At 45.8% G+C, this 19,618-nt stretch overlaps 1 protein-coding gene across 1 annotated transcript; it reads right to left on the bottom strand.

The window, feature by feature from the left end:
* Positions 1 to 1,804: 1,804 nt before the first annotated feature.
* On the bottom strand, positions 1,805 to 19,378 carry hspa13 (heat shock protein family A (Hsp70) member 13). Its single transcript, XM_033032373.1, has 5 exons — positions 19,287 to 19,378; positions 10,175 to 10,515; positions 7,396 to 7,609; positions 4,858 to 5,025; positions 1,805 to 3,842 (listed from the first exon to the last, which is right to left on the bottom strand). The coding sequence occupies exons 1-5, from the start codon at positions 19,309 to 19,311 to the stop codon at positions 3,241 to 3,243; spliced, it is 1,350 nt and encodes a 449-aa protein (XP_032888264.1). The 5' UTR covers positions 19,312 to 19,378; the 3' UTR covers positions 1,805 to 3,240.
* Between the last annotated feature and the right edge of the window lie 240 nt (positions 19,379 to 19,618).

Genomic DNA, 19,618 nt, shown 5'->3' with positions numbered 1-19,618 from the left:
CGTGCTACCCCTGCTTCTGGCCGGGAGGTTATTATTCTTGGAGGAGATGCATGGTTTTTCTCTCACCCTTACCTTCAGCATCCTCTCAACACAGCACTCTTTGCACACCGTGGGCGTGCGCAACAAAGAATTTCACCGTGACTTGCTACACGTGGTAATAAAGTATTCACTCATTAGAAAGACAGGGCTGCACACACTGAGAACCATGCAGAGGCTGATTGGGCCATTGTGAAGAACACATTCAAGGGGGTGCCCATGTTAAACTGATGGGCAATACCGCCAACAGAAAGCTCTGCAGTAATTAGCAGTATTGCTTGGAGTGAGACACTGGGAACTGGAATGTTGAGCTGAACCATAAAGTGCTGGAGGAACTGAGCAGGTCAGGCAGCATCTGTGGAGGGAATGGACAGGTGACGTCTCGAGTCTGGCATCCTTCTTCAGGCTGATGAAACGTCACCTCTCCATTTCCTCCACAGATGCTGCCTGGACTGCTGAGTTTCTCCAACACTTTGTCTAATACACGGGGGGAATGGATCAGAAGTTGAGAGCATTTAAAAAGAAAACATACAGGGCATTATTTCACGGTTTAACACTCAACTGGGAAAGAATGTCTTATTTATGATAATTATAATTTTTGAGTATGTAAAGCAGATTATTTAAGATAAATTGCAACTCATTCCCTCCACCAGGTGTACAAAATCGCGAGAGGAACAGATCAGGTTTACGCACAAGTCTCTTGCCCGGAGTAGGGGAATCAAGAACCCGAGGACATAGGTTTAAGGTGAGGGGGGGGGAGGATTTAATAGGAACTGGAAGGGTAACTTTTTTTTTCTCAACGCAAAGGGTGGTAGGTGTATGGAATGAGCTGCCAGAGGAGGTAATTGAGCAGGTACTATTGCACGTTTAAGAAATACTTGGACAGGTACATCTTGGCAGGACAAATCAAAATAGGACATACATGGTAAATGGTAGCGAATTGAGGATTGCAGTTGAACAGAGAGATCTAGGAATAACTGTGCATAGTTCCCTGAAGGTGGAATCTCATGTAGATAGGGTGGTAAAGAAAGCTTCTGGTGTGCTGGCCTTTATAAATCAGAGCATTGAGTATAGAAGTTGGGATGTGATGTATATAAAATTGTACAAGGCATTGGTGAGGACAATTCTGGAATATGGTGTACAATTCTGGTCGCCAAATTATAGGAAAGATGTCAATGAAATAGAGAGAGTGCAGAGGAGATTTACTAGAATGTTGCCTGGGTTTCAACAACTAAGTTACAGAGAAAGTTTGTACAAGATAGGTCTTTATTCTTTGGCGCGCAGAAGGTTAAGGGGGGGGGGGGGGGGGGATAGAGGTCTTTAAAATGATGAGAGGGATAGACAGAGTTGACGTGGGTAAGCATTTTCCATTGAGAGTAGGGAAGATTCAAACAAGAGGACATGATTTGAGAATTAAGGGACAGAAGTTTAGGGGTAACATGAGGGGGAACTTCTTTACTCAGAGAGTGGTAGCTGTGTGGAATGAGCTTCCAGTGGAAGTGGTGAAGGCAGGTTCGTTTTTATCATTTTAAAATAAATTGGATGGGTATATGGACGGGAAAGGAATGGAGGGTTTTGGTCTGAGTGCAGGTAGATGGGACTAGGTGAGAGTAAGTGTTCAGCATGGACTAGAAGGGCCGAGATGGCCTGTTTCCGTGCTGTAATTGTTATATGGTTACATGGATAGGACAGGTGTAGAGGGATATGGGCCAAGCGTAGACAGGTGGGGCATGTGGACAAGTTGGGCCGAAGAGCCCATATCTGTAGCATGTGCCTCCTTCGGGTGCCACCATTGCAGCAACTCACCAAGGCACAAGAGGAGTGCCGCCACAGACCACCCTCAGAGTCACACGCTATCCAGACTCGTAAATAAATCAACCGTTCCTTCACAGAATTAATCAAAACTTTGGAACATCCCGCTCCACACAGTGGCTTAAGAGAGCAATTCATTGCCAGATTATCAAGGGTTAATAACACTGACCACACCAGTAACTGAAGAAGGGTCTCGACCCGGAACGTCACCTATTCCTTCGCTCCATAGATGCTGCCTCACCCGCTGAGTTTCTCCAGCATTTGTGTCTAACACCAGTAACTCTTACCTTTTTGAGATTTAAGTTTTAAATAAAAGTCAGAGTTTAATTGCCCAGAAGAAAGTCCCCGGGTCAGGACAAGAAAATGTTTAATCAAGCATTTCATCATTTTCATCTAACATATGTTGCAACAAGGATAGAAGGGATCTGGTTCATAAAGAAGTCTCTTTATGTATAAAATTTCATATAAATATATATTTAATAAATTTATACGTTCACTTTTTTTCTGCCTTATGGCACCATTTAAATAAACAAAAGTCACTTTAAATAAACTAACGTCGTGGGTCAAAGCACTGATTTCATTTCTGTCGCACATTTAACTGAAGTTTCTGAAGGAGAAAATGCTCAGTCCTTTCAGGATAAAGTCAGTTCCTTTATCATCCATATTGTAAGACTACTTAGAGGGCACTTTTTTTTCTCCTGAAATCCAAAAGATTTTTTCCACCATTAATATCTTGCCCAAAGTCCACTCTGGTTATTCAACGGCAAGAACTTGGTGACATCTCCCATACATTCCACGTGGCCAACTTAAGATAAGCAAGTGGTGTCAATGTAAAGCACATATCATCTTCACCTGACAGACACCTCCTGCCCTTTGCAAAGGAGAGTCAAGAGAGCCAGGAACTCAGCCCCTGCTACCTGTACTTGTGACTATCTTGTAGGCCAAATCGACCAAGAGTTGAAACTCTTAAGAGGGTGGTCCCAAAACCATAGACTTGCCATAATCGGCTTGGTGAGACTGAATGCGGCGAGTTGGCTCAGAAAATTTATTGTGGAACAGGGAGGTGAAAATTAAAAACGGTACCTAAGAAACAACAGAACCTGTGATGAATGATGTCCTTCTCTGGTGACCTGTCCAAAATAACAAACAACATGGCTCCCATATTAGTCAGTGCCACTGCTTCAGAGAGGAAGGTAGAACGCCAGAGAGCTAATAAAGCAAAGCTTTCAAAATTAGTGACTGACCTCCCCAAATGATTTGCCGGAAGCTAAGGAGGTCACTCTGAAGACTGAAGGTAAGAGCGTTAGCAATACGTTGTGTTTTCCATCTCCGATCCACGGAATTAAGTTGACTTCTGAGCCTTTGTAAACAAGTTCAATGCGAGGGAGTCCGTTAGTTGAAGTTCGTTTTACGTAGATGCCTGTTGGGGATTTCCAAGGCACTGACCTGCAGTGGCCACGAGCCACCCACTATCCCCGCCTGTATGGCAACGCCAATAACCACAGCCAGGTCGGGGTCCACCGAGGTATTGGGCTCTTTGCCGAAGAACTCGCGGATGACTTGTCGTATCCGCGGGATGCGGGTGGACCCGCCGACCAGGACGATCTCATCCACCTCGTAGCGATCCAGGTGGCCGCGGGACAGCACCTCTCTCACCGGTTCCAGGATCTTCTCAAACAGGTCTCGGTTCAACTCCTCAAAGAGGTCCCTGCTCACCGTTTCTTCCAGCAGGACCTGGATGCTGCTATCAGCTTGTCCCCCCTTGCCGTCCGTTGGCTCCTCAGCGGGCTGCCTGGGGTCTGGCAGTGAGATCGGGACCTTGATCAGTGCCGTGTCCGACAGGGTCAGGTTCAGCTTGGCTGCTTCCACCGCTTGGCGCAGGTGATGTATGTCTCTCTTGTTTGACGGCAGAGTCCCAAACCGTTGGTATATCCGATTGTACAGATGCTTCAGCAGCCGCTGGTTGAAGTCCTGGCCTCCCAGCTGGTTATTCCCTGTCATAATAAAGCACATCAAGTTAGAATCACGCAACATAGGGTAGGCCATGTAGTTTTGCTGTTAGTCCCATTAGAGAGGTTGCACCGTTTCTGTATCTCACCCCTGCTTAGTTTAGTTTGGAGATACTGTGCAGAAACAGGCCCATCGCCCCACCAACGATCCCTGCACATTAATACAATCCCACACACTAGGGACAATTTACAATTTCACTATTTTACATTTACACCAAGCCAATTAATCTACAAACCTGCACTTCTTTGGAGCGTGAGAGGAAATCGGAGCTCTCGGGGAAAACACACGCAGGTCGCGGGGAGAACGTTCAAACTCCGCATAGACAGAACCCGTAGTCAGGATCGAACCCGGGTCACTGACGCTGTATTGCAGCAACTCTACCGCTGCGCCACCTGCCTTGGAGTGTTAGCACATAGCACATAGAACAGTGAACAGTGCAGCACAGGAACAGGCCCTTCGGCCCACAATGTGCTGAACTAACTCTTATCTGTCCGCACATCATTAATAACCCAAAGAGGACAAGCCAGAGGCAGCTTTACTGTTTGCAGAATGGGCATCTTAGATAGACTGTGTTCTCTTCGACCCTCACTGCAACTTCCCAACAGAGGGTGGCATAGTGGCTCCTCCAGTTTTACCCCCCCACCACCACCACCTCTATCTTTCAGTCTGAAGAAGGATCCTGACCTGAAACATCACCTATTCCTTTTCTCCGGAGATGCTGCCTGGCCCACCGAGACACTCCAGCATGTTGTGCTCTTGACAAAGACTGCCTTATCTTCCCGTGTTTCAAACTCCCTGTTATTGGCTAAAGCCACTTTAAGCGGTCTGGTTTACCTCACACCTCTTTATAATTTCATTCTCGGAGCCATGTTAACATCCCACAAGATTTGGGCAATTCTTCTTAGGATCTTGAAGAACCCTTAATAATAAAAAATAAGTTTGCCGACTTATGTTTTGAAAGCTTAAAAAGAAACAAGAGGACGGAACAACTGCTTTTACCTGCCATTGCTCTGGTCAGGAACATCCCCCCCTGTTTGTTCAACAGGGAGACATCCAAGGTGCCACCACCCAGGTCCACCACTAGCACGTTGAATACGTCCACCTTGTGCAGTCCGTAGGCCATGGCTGCTGCAGTCGGCTCGTTAATGACCCGAAGGATATCCAGCCCTGCAAAAGAAAAATGGCCAGACTCGCTACACCGGTCTACAGCCCTACGATACGATAGAACTTTATTTATCCCAGGAGGGAAATTGATCTGCCAACAGTCATAAAAACACACAAAATATATGAAACATGAAATTAAAGTGACACTTTAATTTCTCACACAGAGAGTTGTGAGTCTGTGGAATTCTTTGTCTCAGAGGGCGGTGGAGGCCGGTTCTCTGGATGCTTTCAAGAGAGAGTTAAATAGAGCTCTTAAAGATAGCGGAGTCAAGGGATTTTGGGAGAAGGCAGGAACGGGGTATTGATTGGGGATGATCAGCCATGATCACATTGAATGGTGGTGCTGGCTCGAAGGGCCGAATGGCCTACTCCTGCACCTATTGTCTATTGAGTGGAAAGGATTGGGGACGTGCAAAGATTGGGGATGGGGCGGGGGGGGAGTCAGTGCCAGTCTACCCCACGACAGAAGGGGGAGGAGTTGTACAATTTGATAGCCACAGGTACCTATGCCACCGACACCAGGTGTGTGGGTGCAAAAAACAGTCAACTTGCTATGAGTGGATGGAAAAACAAAATGAAATGCTTCAATGTACGTATGTTTCGGGTCATGACCCTTCTTCAGACTCCGACCCTATCTTCTATATCTTGTGTCTCGCTCTTGTGACTGGTGACTGATTTCTATCCCTGGATATCTTAGCAAAGATTCTGGGGCTCAAGTTGTTGACCTCCCCGTGGTGAGCCCGTCAACTGATCTCAACCACGACAAACAGAGACAGCGGCAGAGCCGCAGCTCGGCGCCAACTCGGAGCATGCGCCATTTTTAGGGCGGGCAACGAACCGGATGGCATCACCCTGCTGCAGACTTCTGCGGCTTCAAACGCAAGAAGAAGAAGAAGCAAAGATTCTTCGATCGGCACACAATTCCTCGTCTTGCTCACTCACACATGGATTTCCAAGTACAGCAAGCTGTTACTATAAAAATTACAAGTAGAGTTCCTGGACAGCTTGCAGCCATGATGAATGGTGAACGCATTCCTCCACCATAAAACTCGGGCCATTATAGGTTTATGAGATCAAGACCTATCTGTCTGTTTGAGCAATGCTGCTTTTCGTTCACGAGTACTGTCCTCATTTCTCTGGAGCAGCTGTCACATGTTAATAACAAGCAGTTGAAGCAGTCATGGTGAAATCATACAGTACACAAGATCTACTTTCCATTTTATCTTTTAGTATCTAGCCTATTGTTCACTTTCCTGCATCCCATTTGGCTGCAGATTTGGGTTACTGCGTATTACTTAAGAGCTTAAATTCCACAAACCTGGTAACAATAATGGATGGCACAGCGGCACAGCTGGTAGAGCCACTGTCTCACAGCGCCAGAGACCCAGGTTCAATCTTATCTTTGGGTGGTTCTCCCTGCGTCCGCGTGGGTTTCCTCCGGTGCTGTTGCTCCCTCCCACATCCCAAAGACGTGCGGGTTTGTAGGTTAAATAGCCTTTGTAAATTGCCCCTGGTGTGCGTGTGTGATGGCATAGAATTAGTGTGAACGGGTGATCAATGGTCTCGGTGGGCAGAAGGGCCTGTAACCACGTTGTACCTCTAAACTAAACTAGCCATAGATAGAGTCATAGACTCATAGAGTCACAGAGTGATACAGTGTGGAAACAGGCCCTTCGGCCCAACTTGACCACACCAGCCAACATGTCCCAGCTACACTAGTCCCACTTGCCTGCGCTTGGTCCATAACCCTCCAAACCTGTCCTATCCATGTATCTGTCCAAGTGTTCCTTAAACGATGGGATAGTCCCAGCCTCAACTACTTCCTCTGGCAGCTTGTCCCATACACCCACCACCCTTTGTGTGGAAAAGGTTACCCCTCAGATTCCTATTAAATATTTTCCCCTTCACCATGAACCTATGTCCTCTGGTCCTCGATTCCTCTACTCTGGGTAAAAGAATTTGTGCATCTACCCAATCTATCCCCCTCATGATTTTGTACACCTCTATAAGATCTCCCCTCATCCTTTGCGCCCCATGGAATTGAGACCCAACTAAATAACAAGCAACTCAGTCAGTTGCTAGGCGACAGTGGGGTGAGGATGTCGCTGCTGAGGGAAGGAAGAAAGGAGGATCCAGCGTTGGATGGGGGGGGGGGGGGGGGGGGGGGGGACCACCATGATGGACGGGGAAGAGCAATGGGGACCTGGTGTGCGGGGTTTCACCCAGTGAATGAAAAGAATTCCACTGTGACTTGCCACATGTGACAATAATGTCTTCATTCATCATTCATTCATTCATTCATTCATTCATTCAGTCATTCAGTCATTCAGTCATTCAGTCATTCATTCATTCATTCAAGAGGGTTCCACTTACCTGCGAGCTGAGCTGCTTTCACTGTGTGGTTTCTCTGCCTCTCGTCAAAATCTGCTGGTACTGAAATGACAGCCTTGCTCACGGGCATCCCCAGGTAGTCCTCCGCCATCTTCTTCAACTCCAACAGCAACAGCGAGCCAACGTACTCGGGCGTGACGTGGAACGATTCATTCACAGAAACGGAGAACTGCGCATCCCCCTTATGATACAACACCTGTAAACAGACGATAGCACAGTGTGGATATAAAATGCATGCAAAACTACTCTGGGATGGACACAAGAGATGGCTGAATGGCTTCCTGAGCGCAGTTGAAAGACTTCACACTCAAGAAGGGTCCAAATCCAAAACATCGCCTGTCCATTCCCTCCATTCTCAGCAACATCCTTGCAAATCTTTTCCGTGCCTTTTCCAGTTCGACGGCATCCGTCCCATAGCTGGGTGACCAGACTTGCGCACAATACACCAAGTGTGGTCACAGAGCGTGGCTAGACCTTTAAGACTTTACAGATACAGATCGTCAGTTAATTGGGATTTAGCGGCCTCAGTCTCACCAATGTTTCTTTTTAGGAACAGCTGCCACCTGGTCACAGGTGTGACTGGAAGACCTGGATGTCCCTCCATAGGCTTCGTACCAGGATGGGCCGATGCAAGGCCAATATGAGCAAATGGGGCCGTGCAGATGCAGCAGACACAGAATGTGAATGTGAAACATCTGTACAGTCGGTGCCACACCTACTAAGATGCCCACTTCTTGGTGAAGAATGCTGCCTGGAAGATCCAGCGGTGGCAAACGAGAAGTCTGTCCATATGCAGGAGCCTGCCCGAACATTTGAAACATAGATGATGGACACGAAAGAAGAAAGAATAATATAAATTTCCTTCAGTTCCTCATTCTCACTACTAACCGCCGTTTCTCCTTATAATTGAAGCCCGCCAATCCCAGTAATATCTTTACGATACCATTCTGCTGGACCTTGATTGCCTGGTATTTATGGCGGGTTTGCTTGTATCTTCTTCTGTGAAGATGACAATTAAGAATTTTAAAGTTTCCCATCTGCAAGGAACCTACATATGCCAACTTCAACGTCCTCTGCTCTGAAGTGAACCAATGCAGTTTGTCAACACTGTAGATACCTTTTGCCCTCAGTAATATTCTGATAAATCGTTCCCACCTCTTTCAAAAGTGTGGACATTTCTTTTCAGCTTCAGAATAGTATAGTTTAGAGATACAGCGTAGAAACGGGCCCTTCAGCCCACCTAGTACACACTGACCAGCGATCCCTGCACATTAACACTATCCTACACACACTAGGGACAATTTGCACATATACCAAGCCAAATTACCTGCAAACTTGTACGTCTTTGGAACGTGGGAGGAAACTGAATCTCTCGGAGAAAACCCACGCAGATCACGGGAAGAGCATGCAAACTCCGTTCAGACTGCACCCGTGGTCAGGGTCGAACCCGGGTCTCTGACGCCGTAAGGCAGCAACTCTACTGCTGCGCCACCGTGCTGCTCTACCTGCCTTGGGGTGTTAGCACATAGAACAGTGCAGCACAGGAACAGGCCCTTCGGCCCACAATGTCTGTGCTCAACTAACTCTTATCTGTCCGCACATAATTAATAACCCAAAGAGGACAAACCAGAGGCAGCTTTACGGTTTGATAGAACTCTAGGGGCTAGTAGAGTCAAGAGATGTGGGGAGAAGGCAGGCACGGGTTATTGATAGGGGACGATCAGCCATGATCACAATGAATGGCAGTGCTGCCTCGAAGGGCCGAATGGCCTCCTCCTGCACCTATTTTCTATGATTCTATGACCGCGGCTTCAGGATGTTATAGGCCGCAGGCCGGCAGTCGGAGCTCTTCTTCGGCGATCCCCAGCAAGGGATCCCAGGCTCCAGACCTCTTTGCTCCTATACTCAACTCCTCTGGTTATGAAGGCCAACATGCCATTCGCTTTCTTCACTGCCTGCTGTACGTGCATGCTTGCTTTCAGTGACTGATGAACAAGGATCCCCAGATCTCGTTGTACTTCCCTTTTTCCCAACTTGACACCATTCAGAAAATAATCTGCATTCCTGTTTTTGCCACAAAAGTGGATAACCTCACATTCATCCACATTAAATTGCATCTGCCATGCATCTGCCCACTCACTCAACCTGTCCAAGTCACCCTGCATCCTCATAGCATCCTATGAGGATGCAGGTTCACACTGCCACCTAGCTTTGTGTCATCTGCAATTTTGCTAATGTTACTTTTAATCCCTTCATCTTAATCATGAATGTATATTGTAAATAGCTGCGGTCCCAACACCGAGCCTTGCGGTACCCCACTAGTCACTGCCTGCCATTCTGAAAGGGACCCGTTAATCCCTACTCTTTGGTTCCTGTCTGCCAACCAATTTTCTATCCATGTCGGCACCCTACCCCCAATACCATGTGCTCTAATTGTGCCTGCTAATCTTCTATGTGGGACCTTATCAAATGCTCTCTGAAAGTCCAGGTACACTACATCCACTGACTCCCCCTTGTCCATTTTCCAAGTTACATTCGCAAAAAATTCCAGATGATTAGTCAAGCATGATTTCCCCTTCGTAAATCCATGCTGACTCGGACCGATCCTGAACGTACAAACTCCGTACAGACAGCACTCGTAGTTGGAATCGAACCCGGGTCTCCGGCGCCTCAAGCGCTGTAAGGCAGCAACTCTACCGCTGTTGCCACTGTGCCGCAAATGTATAAATCGAACGGTGAACAGAACCGCTTGTGTCTTTACCTTGAACTGGTAGCGGCTACTTTCATCGCTCAGCTGCTCGGGCGTGAAACGCTTCCCTATAAAGCGCTTGGCATCATACACAGTGTTCAGCGGGTTGGCGTCACCCACTTCCTGAGCACCGTACCCCACCAATATCTCTCGGTCAGTAAACGACACCACGCTTGGCAACGTCTTTCGCCCGGCTTGGTCGGCAATCACTTCCACCTTCCCAGTGCCAGGCTGGAACACTCCGACCGAGCAGTACGTGGTGCCCAGGTCCACACCAATCACCTTTGGCTTTGGAGGGGGAAGATACTGCTGTGCCAAGTACCCAGCTAACAACAGGGCCAGGATGGAGGAGCCTGGGGAAAAATAACAGTGTAGCAGCATGGTCGTTAAATTAAGATTACAACAAAAGCTTTTCACTGTACCTCAGTACATGTGACAATAAACTAAACTAGAGCGGCACTGTGGCGCAGCGGTAGAGTTGCTGCCTTGCAGTGCCGGAGACCCCAGTTCGATCCCGACGGGCGCTGTCTGCACCCATGGGTTTACTCCAAGATCTTCGGTTTCCTCCCACACTCCAAAGACGTACCGTTATGTAGGTAAATTGGCTTGGTAAATGTAAAAGTTGTCCCTAGTGTGTGTAGGATAGTGTTAATATGCGGGGATCGATGGTCGGCACGGACCCAGTGGGTGGAAGGGCCTGTTCTCGTGCTGCATCTCTAAACTAAACTAAACGGTTTGGAATAATCACCTGCAAATGAAATAATTAAAGAAAGTGATCACGGAATTATCAGATTGTCATCTTAAGTCCCTCGGTGTCCTTCACCAGCATGACCCAAATGCAACTCTAAATTCACTGTGTATACAGGAAGGAGTGTACAGGAGACCCTTCTTCAGACTACAGGACTCGTTTGCTTGGTCACAGACACCTTGTGAAATATATAGCAGCTGCCATTGAACTGTTCAAGCTCACTGGTGTTCCCAAATGGTGTAGAAACAAGGATCAGCAGATGGTGATTTACAGAAGACGACACAAAGTAGCGATGTTATAAAACCTACCTTCAGCGGCGCTGCAGATCTGCCACTGGCTGTGTGTACGACTACAGAGCCTTTGGGGGACAGGGGGACGGGATTAAAATGCAGGTTTGTATCGCTTGTTGGAGAGGGATTTCCTCGGGCTGCTAGTCGGTGAAGAAAAATCGATCGTACTTCCGTTCCCCCCTTTTTTTTAAATATATAAATCGCTGGACAATTTAATCGCTGAATTAAAGTAAAAGACTTCTAACGGCCTGAACGCCTTCAACGTGACGGATCGCAATAACAGGACAACAAAAGGCGTTTATGTCAAATAGAATCTTGCTTCTTGGGGTGCTTTAGTCTAATTTTACAATGCGAAAATGTTATTTAGTCCCCATACAAATTGGCCATGTCTTTTCTGCCAATATTCACGGCTACGGCAACATTCCAATCGGTCGCATTCCAGAAACACCCATGCGCAAGATGATTAAAATTCTTTTTTTTTGGACATTCGTGTCATAAGAGTATCTAAATCGGCTATATTTTGTGTTATTGTCTATCCATAATCAATATTTTTATACTAAATATCCACAACAGTTTTAGTCACATGTATTGTGCAAAAAATAATAATTTTGATTATATTGAGAGTGGATGTTTCTAGATTAATTTATGGGAATTAAACATTAAATTCCTTCCATTTTTGCATATGTTCATGACCGTGAGATTTAAAAATCATGTTATATTGTGAATTCTTGTGTGAATGGGATTAGTTTGTTATTTGGATACTTAGGCTATTTTAAAAATTTAGCCTTTTTTTAAGAAATGGATAGGTGTTTAGATCTAGTAATTGAATTTAGATGAATTCAATTGCTTTGATGAAACTGATGAATATGAATTTTTTGTTGGGTATTTACTATTTGTTTTAGCGTTTAACTTTATAATTTCTACCTTTTTTCTAAAGCTGAAATTAATAACTTGTTTCTGTTAATGCTGTTCAGTGTTTTTTTCTTCTTTTACATTTTAAACATATGTCTCCGAAGAAGAAATGCAAAATTGTCAATCCAAATGCCCAGCAAAAGAGACTGATTTAGACAGCATTCGCAGAGATTATCCGAATTTGGACTACTCCAAATGTGATGATCTACAGGACATTCTTAATGGGAAAGTAATGGGCAGAAAGGCATGTCATGCGTGGTTTGAAGAGCAAAAACTTGTAGTTTACAATGACAAAATTGAAAAGTTGAGGAAAAACAAGGTGGACAGAGTTGCTTATTGGTTACAATCTGAGGAATATGATGATGCTACTGATTATGATATACCAATGTACCAGCTAGCAACTGATCCTCTCCATAAAGACTTGGTCCATTGCTAGAAATTGTAATTTATTTACCTATCTGTGACGGACGTACAGCGTATAATACAATAATATTAAAGTTCTGATCTTGAGAATATCACATTTTTTAATTTTCAAGGCAGTCTGGGTGTTTATTACTATTTCCGTCACAACGGTTAATTTTATAATTAGCTACAATTAGGTAATTAACTAATTATATGCTTTAATTTCATGTCATCCAAGTAAGAAGTTTTATAGAATGCTTCAATCAATAATAACTGAACATTTCATTCAGTTCTCTTAATTTTTAAGAAAGTTATGGGCTTTTGACTGTCCTCGATCACAGCTTTTGTGTTAAGTCAATGAAAAAGCAATAGGGAACAAGATGCTAATTTCCGAGTATGAAAATGGCCATAACTTTTTTAATACTGAAGGTATGAAAGTTAATTAGGTGTCAAATTAAAGTTCTTTTTATGCTTTATCTGGTGGGATAAATTACAGGCTTGATTTTTTAAATCTCAAAATTTTGTAACATTCCTACACAAAGTGTTGGAGCAACTCAGCAGGTCAGGCTGCATATCTAGAGAATATGAACAGGTAACATTTCAGGTCGGGACCTTTCTTCAGACTCCATGGATAGGTGAAATTTCGGGTCAGGACCCTTGTTCAGACGTTGTGGAGGAAATCCCTTCACCTAAAACATCACCTGTTCATATTATCCAAATGCTGCCTGACCTACTAAGTTACACCAACACTTAGTGTCTTCTCTCCCAAATGATGTGACGTCTACAACTAAATGCATCAAACTGGCACACTCTAAGAGTCAACACTATATCCTAAGAGAAATGTTCAAGCTGAGTGCAGTCACAGCAAGTGCTGAGTACAGTCACAACAAGTACCGAGTGCAGTTACATCAAGTACTCTTATAGAGTAGGACCACAGTTTAAGGGCTTGCCATTACACACATATTGAACACTAATTATATGAATATTGCGTTAAAACGCTTTGAACTATTTGCTTTGAGATTGTAAATGAACATAAACTGGTGATATGCTGATATTATGCAAAATGGGAATAATATGACCTGTTATGAAAATATTGGCATGAATGGTCAGCATTACGGGCGGCATGGTGGCGCAGCGGTTGAGTTGCCTCATGGCGCCAGAGATCCAGACAACGGGTGCTGTCTGTACGGAGTTTGGACGTTTTACCCGTGGCCTGCGTGGGTTTTCCCCCGTTTCCTCCCATCGTCCAACGATGTACGGGTTTGGAGGCTAATTGGCTTGGTCTAATTGTAAATTGTTCCAAGTGTGTGTATGTTAATGTGCGGGGATCGCTGTTCGGCACGGACTAGGTGGGCCGAAGTGCTTGCATCCGAGCTGTATCAATAAAGTAAACTAACATTTATTGATTCGAGTCTCACTCGTGGGAGAAAAACTTACAACAGCCTCAGAGCAGTGCCGACTGTGAAGAGCTGCCATCTTGTGGGACCACATGTTAAAATGAAGACCGATGTTAAAATGAAGTGGAAAAAATAGGCAAGAATGCTTCTTTGAAACCTGGACAGGGCGAAGGAGGCCATTTTTCCCCCAGGTTGAAAATGTCAAAGACTAGAAGGCATAGCTTTAAGGTCAGATGGACCTGATTTAAGGTCAATGGGGATGTGCCAGTTTTTGTTATACACAGAGAGGTGGGTGCCTGGAACACACAGCCAGGGATGGTGGTGGAAACACATTTTAGTTTATTGTCTCGTCTACCAAGGTACAGTGAAAAGCTTTTGTTGCTTGCCAACCAGTCAGCGGAAAGGCAATATGGGATTACAATCCAGCCATTTATACTGTAGATACATGATAAGGGGATAACGTTTAGTGCAAGGTAAACTCAGCAAATTTCAATCAAGGATAGTCCAAAGGTCACCAACGAGGTAAATAGTAGCTCAAGTCTGCTCTCTGGTTGTGGTAGCAGATACGATAGTGGCATTTAATAGGCTTTCAGATGGGCACCTGGAGGGACATGGATTCAATTCATGGAGAGGTTAGATTAACTTGGCATCATGTTTGGCACAGATATTGTGGGTCGAAAGGCCTTTGCCTGTGCTGTACTGTTCAATGGCCTTCACCACTGAGTATAGGAGTGGTACGTTATGTTGTCGTTCTATGTGTCCTCTACCTTGGATGGCCACTGTCTGGACACTGATTGTCTCAGCTGATCCAGATCCTGCCATTACTTGAAGTAAACACAGCCGAAGAGGCCAAGCCATGGGATATCCAAGGTAAAGAGGACGCTTCGCCAAGGAACAGAACGTACAACAATAATGTACAATGTACAAAAACAATCCAGTAATCCAGCATGCTTGGGACTTGTTAGTGCTACACTGGCAATTTTCCAAACTATTGGACATACTCCTGTTAATACCTCAACACAAGCACCATTTTTTTTCTTGATATTACACACTAGCATAAGAAATTTTACAGCGGCTGGATTTCATGGGAATGCAGGGACCGGGGCCCCCATTTAATGCCAAGAAGTGTGGGAACTTGGGTCCCATGAGTTTCAAGTGATTGCAGGAAACATCGCCAGGGCGATGACTGACAGGGTGTTCAATAATCTGACATTTTTACTAACAATACATTCATATACATACATCTTATATCAAAACAAACTAAATTCAGAGCTCAAAGACTTGACGGGGCCAATATAGAAACATAGAAAAATAGGTGCAGGAGTAGGCCATTCGGCCCTTCGATCCAGCCCCACCATTCAATATGATCATGGCAGATCATCTATAATCAGTACCTCATTCCTGCTTTTTCCCCAATATTCCTTGATTCCTTTAGCCCCAAGATCTAAATCCAATGATCTCTTGAAAATATAGGACACTATTTGGACAGGTACATGGATAGGAAAAGTTTCAAGGGATATGGGCCAAACCCGGGTAAGTGTGACTAGCGTAGGTGGGGTATCTGGGAGAACATGGTCTAGTTGGGCTGAAGGGACTGTTTCCAGTCTGTATGACTCAATGACTGGTCGGGGCCCGAAACATCAACTATCCACGTACTGCAGAGATGTAGCATGACCCGCAGAGTTATTCAAGCACCTCATGTCCTCTTATAGTAAAACCAATCATGTCCTTAAGTAAGATGATACTTTACTGTGTCAGACATTTTTGTTTAACTCAGATGAGTGTCAATGTACATGTCATTTATTGTATTAACTCGCCCACTATCAAAAAGTGCCTTTGCACCAAACACACTGTACGGTGGATGGACAAAAATAAACCTTGTTTGCCTTGTTATGAGGAGCAGTTAGAGTGAACGCCCCACTGGAAAAGATTTCAGGTACATTAGCTCAGTATCTAGATCAAACATTACCTGGGTCAGGGATATTTAAACAGACTTTGAGAGTTATTATTTTAATGAAGGTCACCAACTATTAAACCTGGCTTGGACAAAACTCTGATTATTAATAACCCATTATCAGTTATTTGCACTTTATCAGTTTATTTATTCATGTGTGTATATATTCATATTATGGTATATGGACACACTGATCTGTTTTGTAGTAAATGCCTACTATGTTCTGTGTGCTGAAGCATAGCATGAAATTTCATTGACCTATCAGGGACACATGACAATAAACTCACTTGAACGAACTTGAACATTCTTTTCTATTTTCTCCCTCTTCTCCCGTGGGACTGATTCAACTATAGCAATGACTGCCCCCCTCTTTATGGTGTCACCTTCAGCACTCGCTTGATAAGCATACTGTTTGATTATTTCGTTTAGTTTAGAGATACAGCGCGGAAACAGGCCCTTCGGCCCACCGGGTCCGCGCCGACCAGCGATCCCCGCACATTAACACTATCCTACACCCACTAGGGACAATTTTTACATTTACCAAGCCAATTAACCTACAAACCTGTACGTCTTTGGAGTGTGGAAGGAAACCGAAAATCTCGGAGAAATCCCACGCAGGTCACGGGGAGAACGTACAAACACCGCGCAGACAGCACCCGTAGTCGGGATCGAACCCGGGTCTCTGGCGCTGCATTCGCTGAAAGGCAGCAACGTGACCGCCTAAAATTATGAAAGGATGACAGCTGACCTGGATCCTGCACTCACCCTCAGACACAAGCTGGATACACGTTTAAAATAACATGCTAAATGTACATCTACATATTTACTCCTCCTCATGCAAGTGAACTTAAAGATATCAAAGAACTCTTTTATGTACAGATATTTAGATCATGCTTCTTCAGACAGAAAAACTAACATTTCAATATAACATAACAGTTGGAGAACTGGTTTAGAGTCATAGAGTGATACAGTGTGGAAACAGGCCCTTCGGCCCAACTTGCCGACATGTTGCCCACACCGGCCAACATGTCCCAGCTATCCTCGTCCCACCTGCCTGCCTGTGGTTCATGTCATAAACAGGAGCCTCAGGTCTCGAACTAGCAGGATGAGGAACAGCTTTTTCAACAACACACTTACATTGCTGAACTCGGAGTCCCGTCGCTAGATATCTTTGGTCTCTCCATCCACATTGTTAACCAGTACTCTTCTTACTCTAATGTATGCTTGTTCTGGTTTTTTTTTATAATTCCCATCTTGCACTATGACTATGACCAGACGCTAAACTGCATTTTGTTGTACCTATACTTGTATCTGTGCAATGACAATAAAGTTGAATTGAATTGAATTGATATCCCCCTCCCAAAATTGTCCTACCCATGTACCCTTTTTGTATTCTTTACATTTGTAAATTCATGGTCTAAATATCTATGCATAAAATAGTGGTGTTTGATAACTTTCAAAATATATATCTCAAATGCAGTACTCTGTAGGACATAAATACATGTCCAGAAACTTGGATAGTTTTCTTTGGAAAAACAAAGGTTGTGGGAGACAACCCAGGTACACAAAATTATGACAGGCATGGATAAGATAGACATTCAGAACCTTTTCCCCAGGATGGAAACATCAAATACTAGAGGGTGTAAGTTTCGGGTGCGAGGGGCAAAGTTTAAAGGAGATGAATGAAATCACAATGAATGGCGGTGCTGGCTCGAAGGGCCGAACGGCCTCCTCCTGCACCTATTTTCTATGTTTCTATGTATGTGTGGGGCAAGTTTTTTCTTCTACGAAATGGGTGTTGAGTGCGTGGAATGCTCTGTCAGTGGTGATAGTTGAAGCAGATGCAATAGTGGCATTTAAGAGACTATTGGAAGGCTTATGGATATGCAGGGATGGAGTTCGCATGTTCACCCGCAAAAACATTTTCTCCGGGTGCTCCTGCAACCGGCTGCACCCCAAAGATGCGAGAGTTGGTGGGTTAATTGGCTGAGGTAAGTGACAGGTGGATACAGCAGCAAAGGTTTTCCAGATAAGGAAGGAAGAGTGAAATGTAAAGCCATAGGGAGGGAGATGGGTGAAGGGGGGAGAAGGGAAAAAGGGAGACGCAAGATGAGCAGGAGGAGTAAGGTAGACAAAAATGCTGGAGAAACTCAGCGAGTGAGGCAGCATCTATAGAGCGTAGGAAGCAGGCAACGTTTCGGGCAGGAGGAGTAGGAAAGGGACATGGCAAGAGGAACTAGTGGGAGATATTTGGCAGGGTGGGGGGTGTCTAGTGGTTTACTTGAAATTGGAGACATCAATGTCCATACCGTTGTGTTGTAGGCTACACTAACACAGATGCTGCCGAACTCATGGAGTTCCTCCAGTACTGAAGAAGTCTTAAGAAGGTTCTGGACCTGAAACGTCGCCCATTCCTTTTCTCCATAGATGCTGCCTCACCCGCTGAGTTACTCCAGCATTTTGTGTCATCCTCCAGAACTAAGTTTCCATTTTTGTAGTTACATTATGGAGTCATACAGCATAGGAATATGGGCATATGGATATGCATAGGAATAGTTTCTTCAGTTCAACTCATCCACGTTGACCAGAAGGACACGTCTAATCCAGTCCCATTTACCTATGTATGATCCATGTCCCACTAACCCTTTCCTATCCATGTACAAGTCCACACTGAGCCCTGTCCTTTCTTCTAAAATTCATTTGTTTATATAGCTTATGTTAATAATTATGGCGGTGTGGCGATGAGATAACACGGTGGGGATGGGCAGAAGGGCCTGTTTCTGCATTGTCTGGCTCTGTGTCTATGACTCTATGACCCACTTAACTCAAATGGGACAAGATTGGAGGGGGAGGGAGGGAGGGAGGGGTTAGCACAGTGGAGACGGGCCGAAGATTCTGGTTTCCACTGTACGACCGGACCAAATGGGAGATTATATGAGGATAGCACGGCGGGGACGGGCCGAATGGGACAGATTCAACACTGTACGACTCTGGGCCAAATGGGAGGGAGATTAGATGGGGATAGCACAGTGGGGACGGGCCGAGTGGGCCAGTTACCACACTGTACGACTCTATGGGCCAAATGGGAGGGAGATTAGATGGGGATAGCACGGTAGGCACGGGCCGAATGGGCCAATTTACACACTGTGCGACTCTATGGGCCAAATGGGAGGGAGATTAGATGGGGATAGCACGGTAGGCACGGGCCGAATGGGCCAATTTACACACTGTGCGACTCTATGGGCCAAATGGGAGGGAGATTAGATGGGGATAGCACGGTGGGGACGGGCCGAGTGGGCCAGTTTCATCGCTGTCCGGCTCGGTGACGGGGGTGGGGGGGTCTCCGGCCCCCGCTTTCCTCGGTCCACCCTGTTGAGCCGCCCGCCGGTGAGGAGAGAGGGAGATAGTGGTGAGCACTCACCCAGGACAGCCATCGCCGCGGCCATGGCGTCTCCTCACCGTCTCCGTCTCCGCCGCCGCTTCTTCTCCCTCACACACAAGCGCTGACGATGCTTAGGCGGCGCGCGCGCGGGGCACGCCGGGAGCTGTAGTCCCACACCTGACGTCACCCGCCGCGTTCCCTGTGACCTCATCCCCACTATTGGACTACAGACACCGGCATGCACCGCGCGGCCGGGTGACGCGGTCCGCCCTCCGCTGGCCGCCGGCGGCAGCGACACCGTCAGGCGGGCACAGCGCAGCGCAGGGCAGCGCCTGCCTCGCCAGTGCCCGCTCCGCTTCAATGCGAGGGGA

Source organism: Amblyraja radiata, chromosome 14, assembly GCF_010909765.2.
Source record: "Amblyraja radiata isolate CabotCenter1 chromosome 14, sAmbRad1.1.pri, whole genome shotgun sequence".
Taxonomy (NCBI): domain Eukaryota; kingdom Metazoa; phylum Chordata; class Chondrichthyes; order Rajiformes; family Rajidae; genus Amblyraja; species Amblyraja radiata.
The sequence above is the reverse complement of the archived record's forward strand: the minus strand, read 5'-3'. Positions and strand labels throughout refer to the sequence as shown.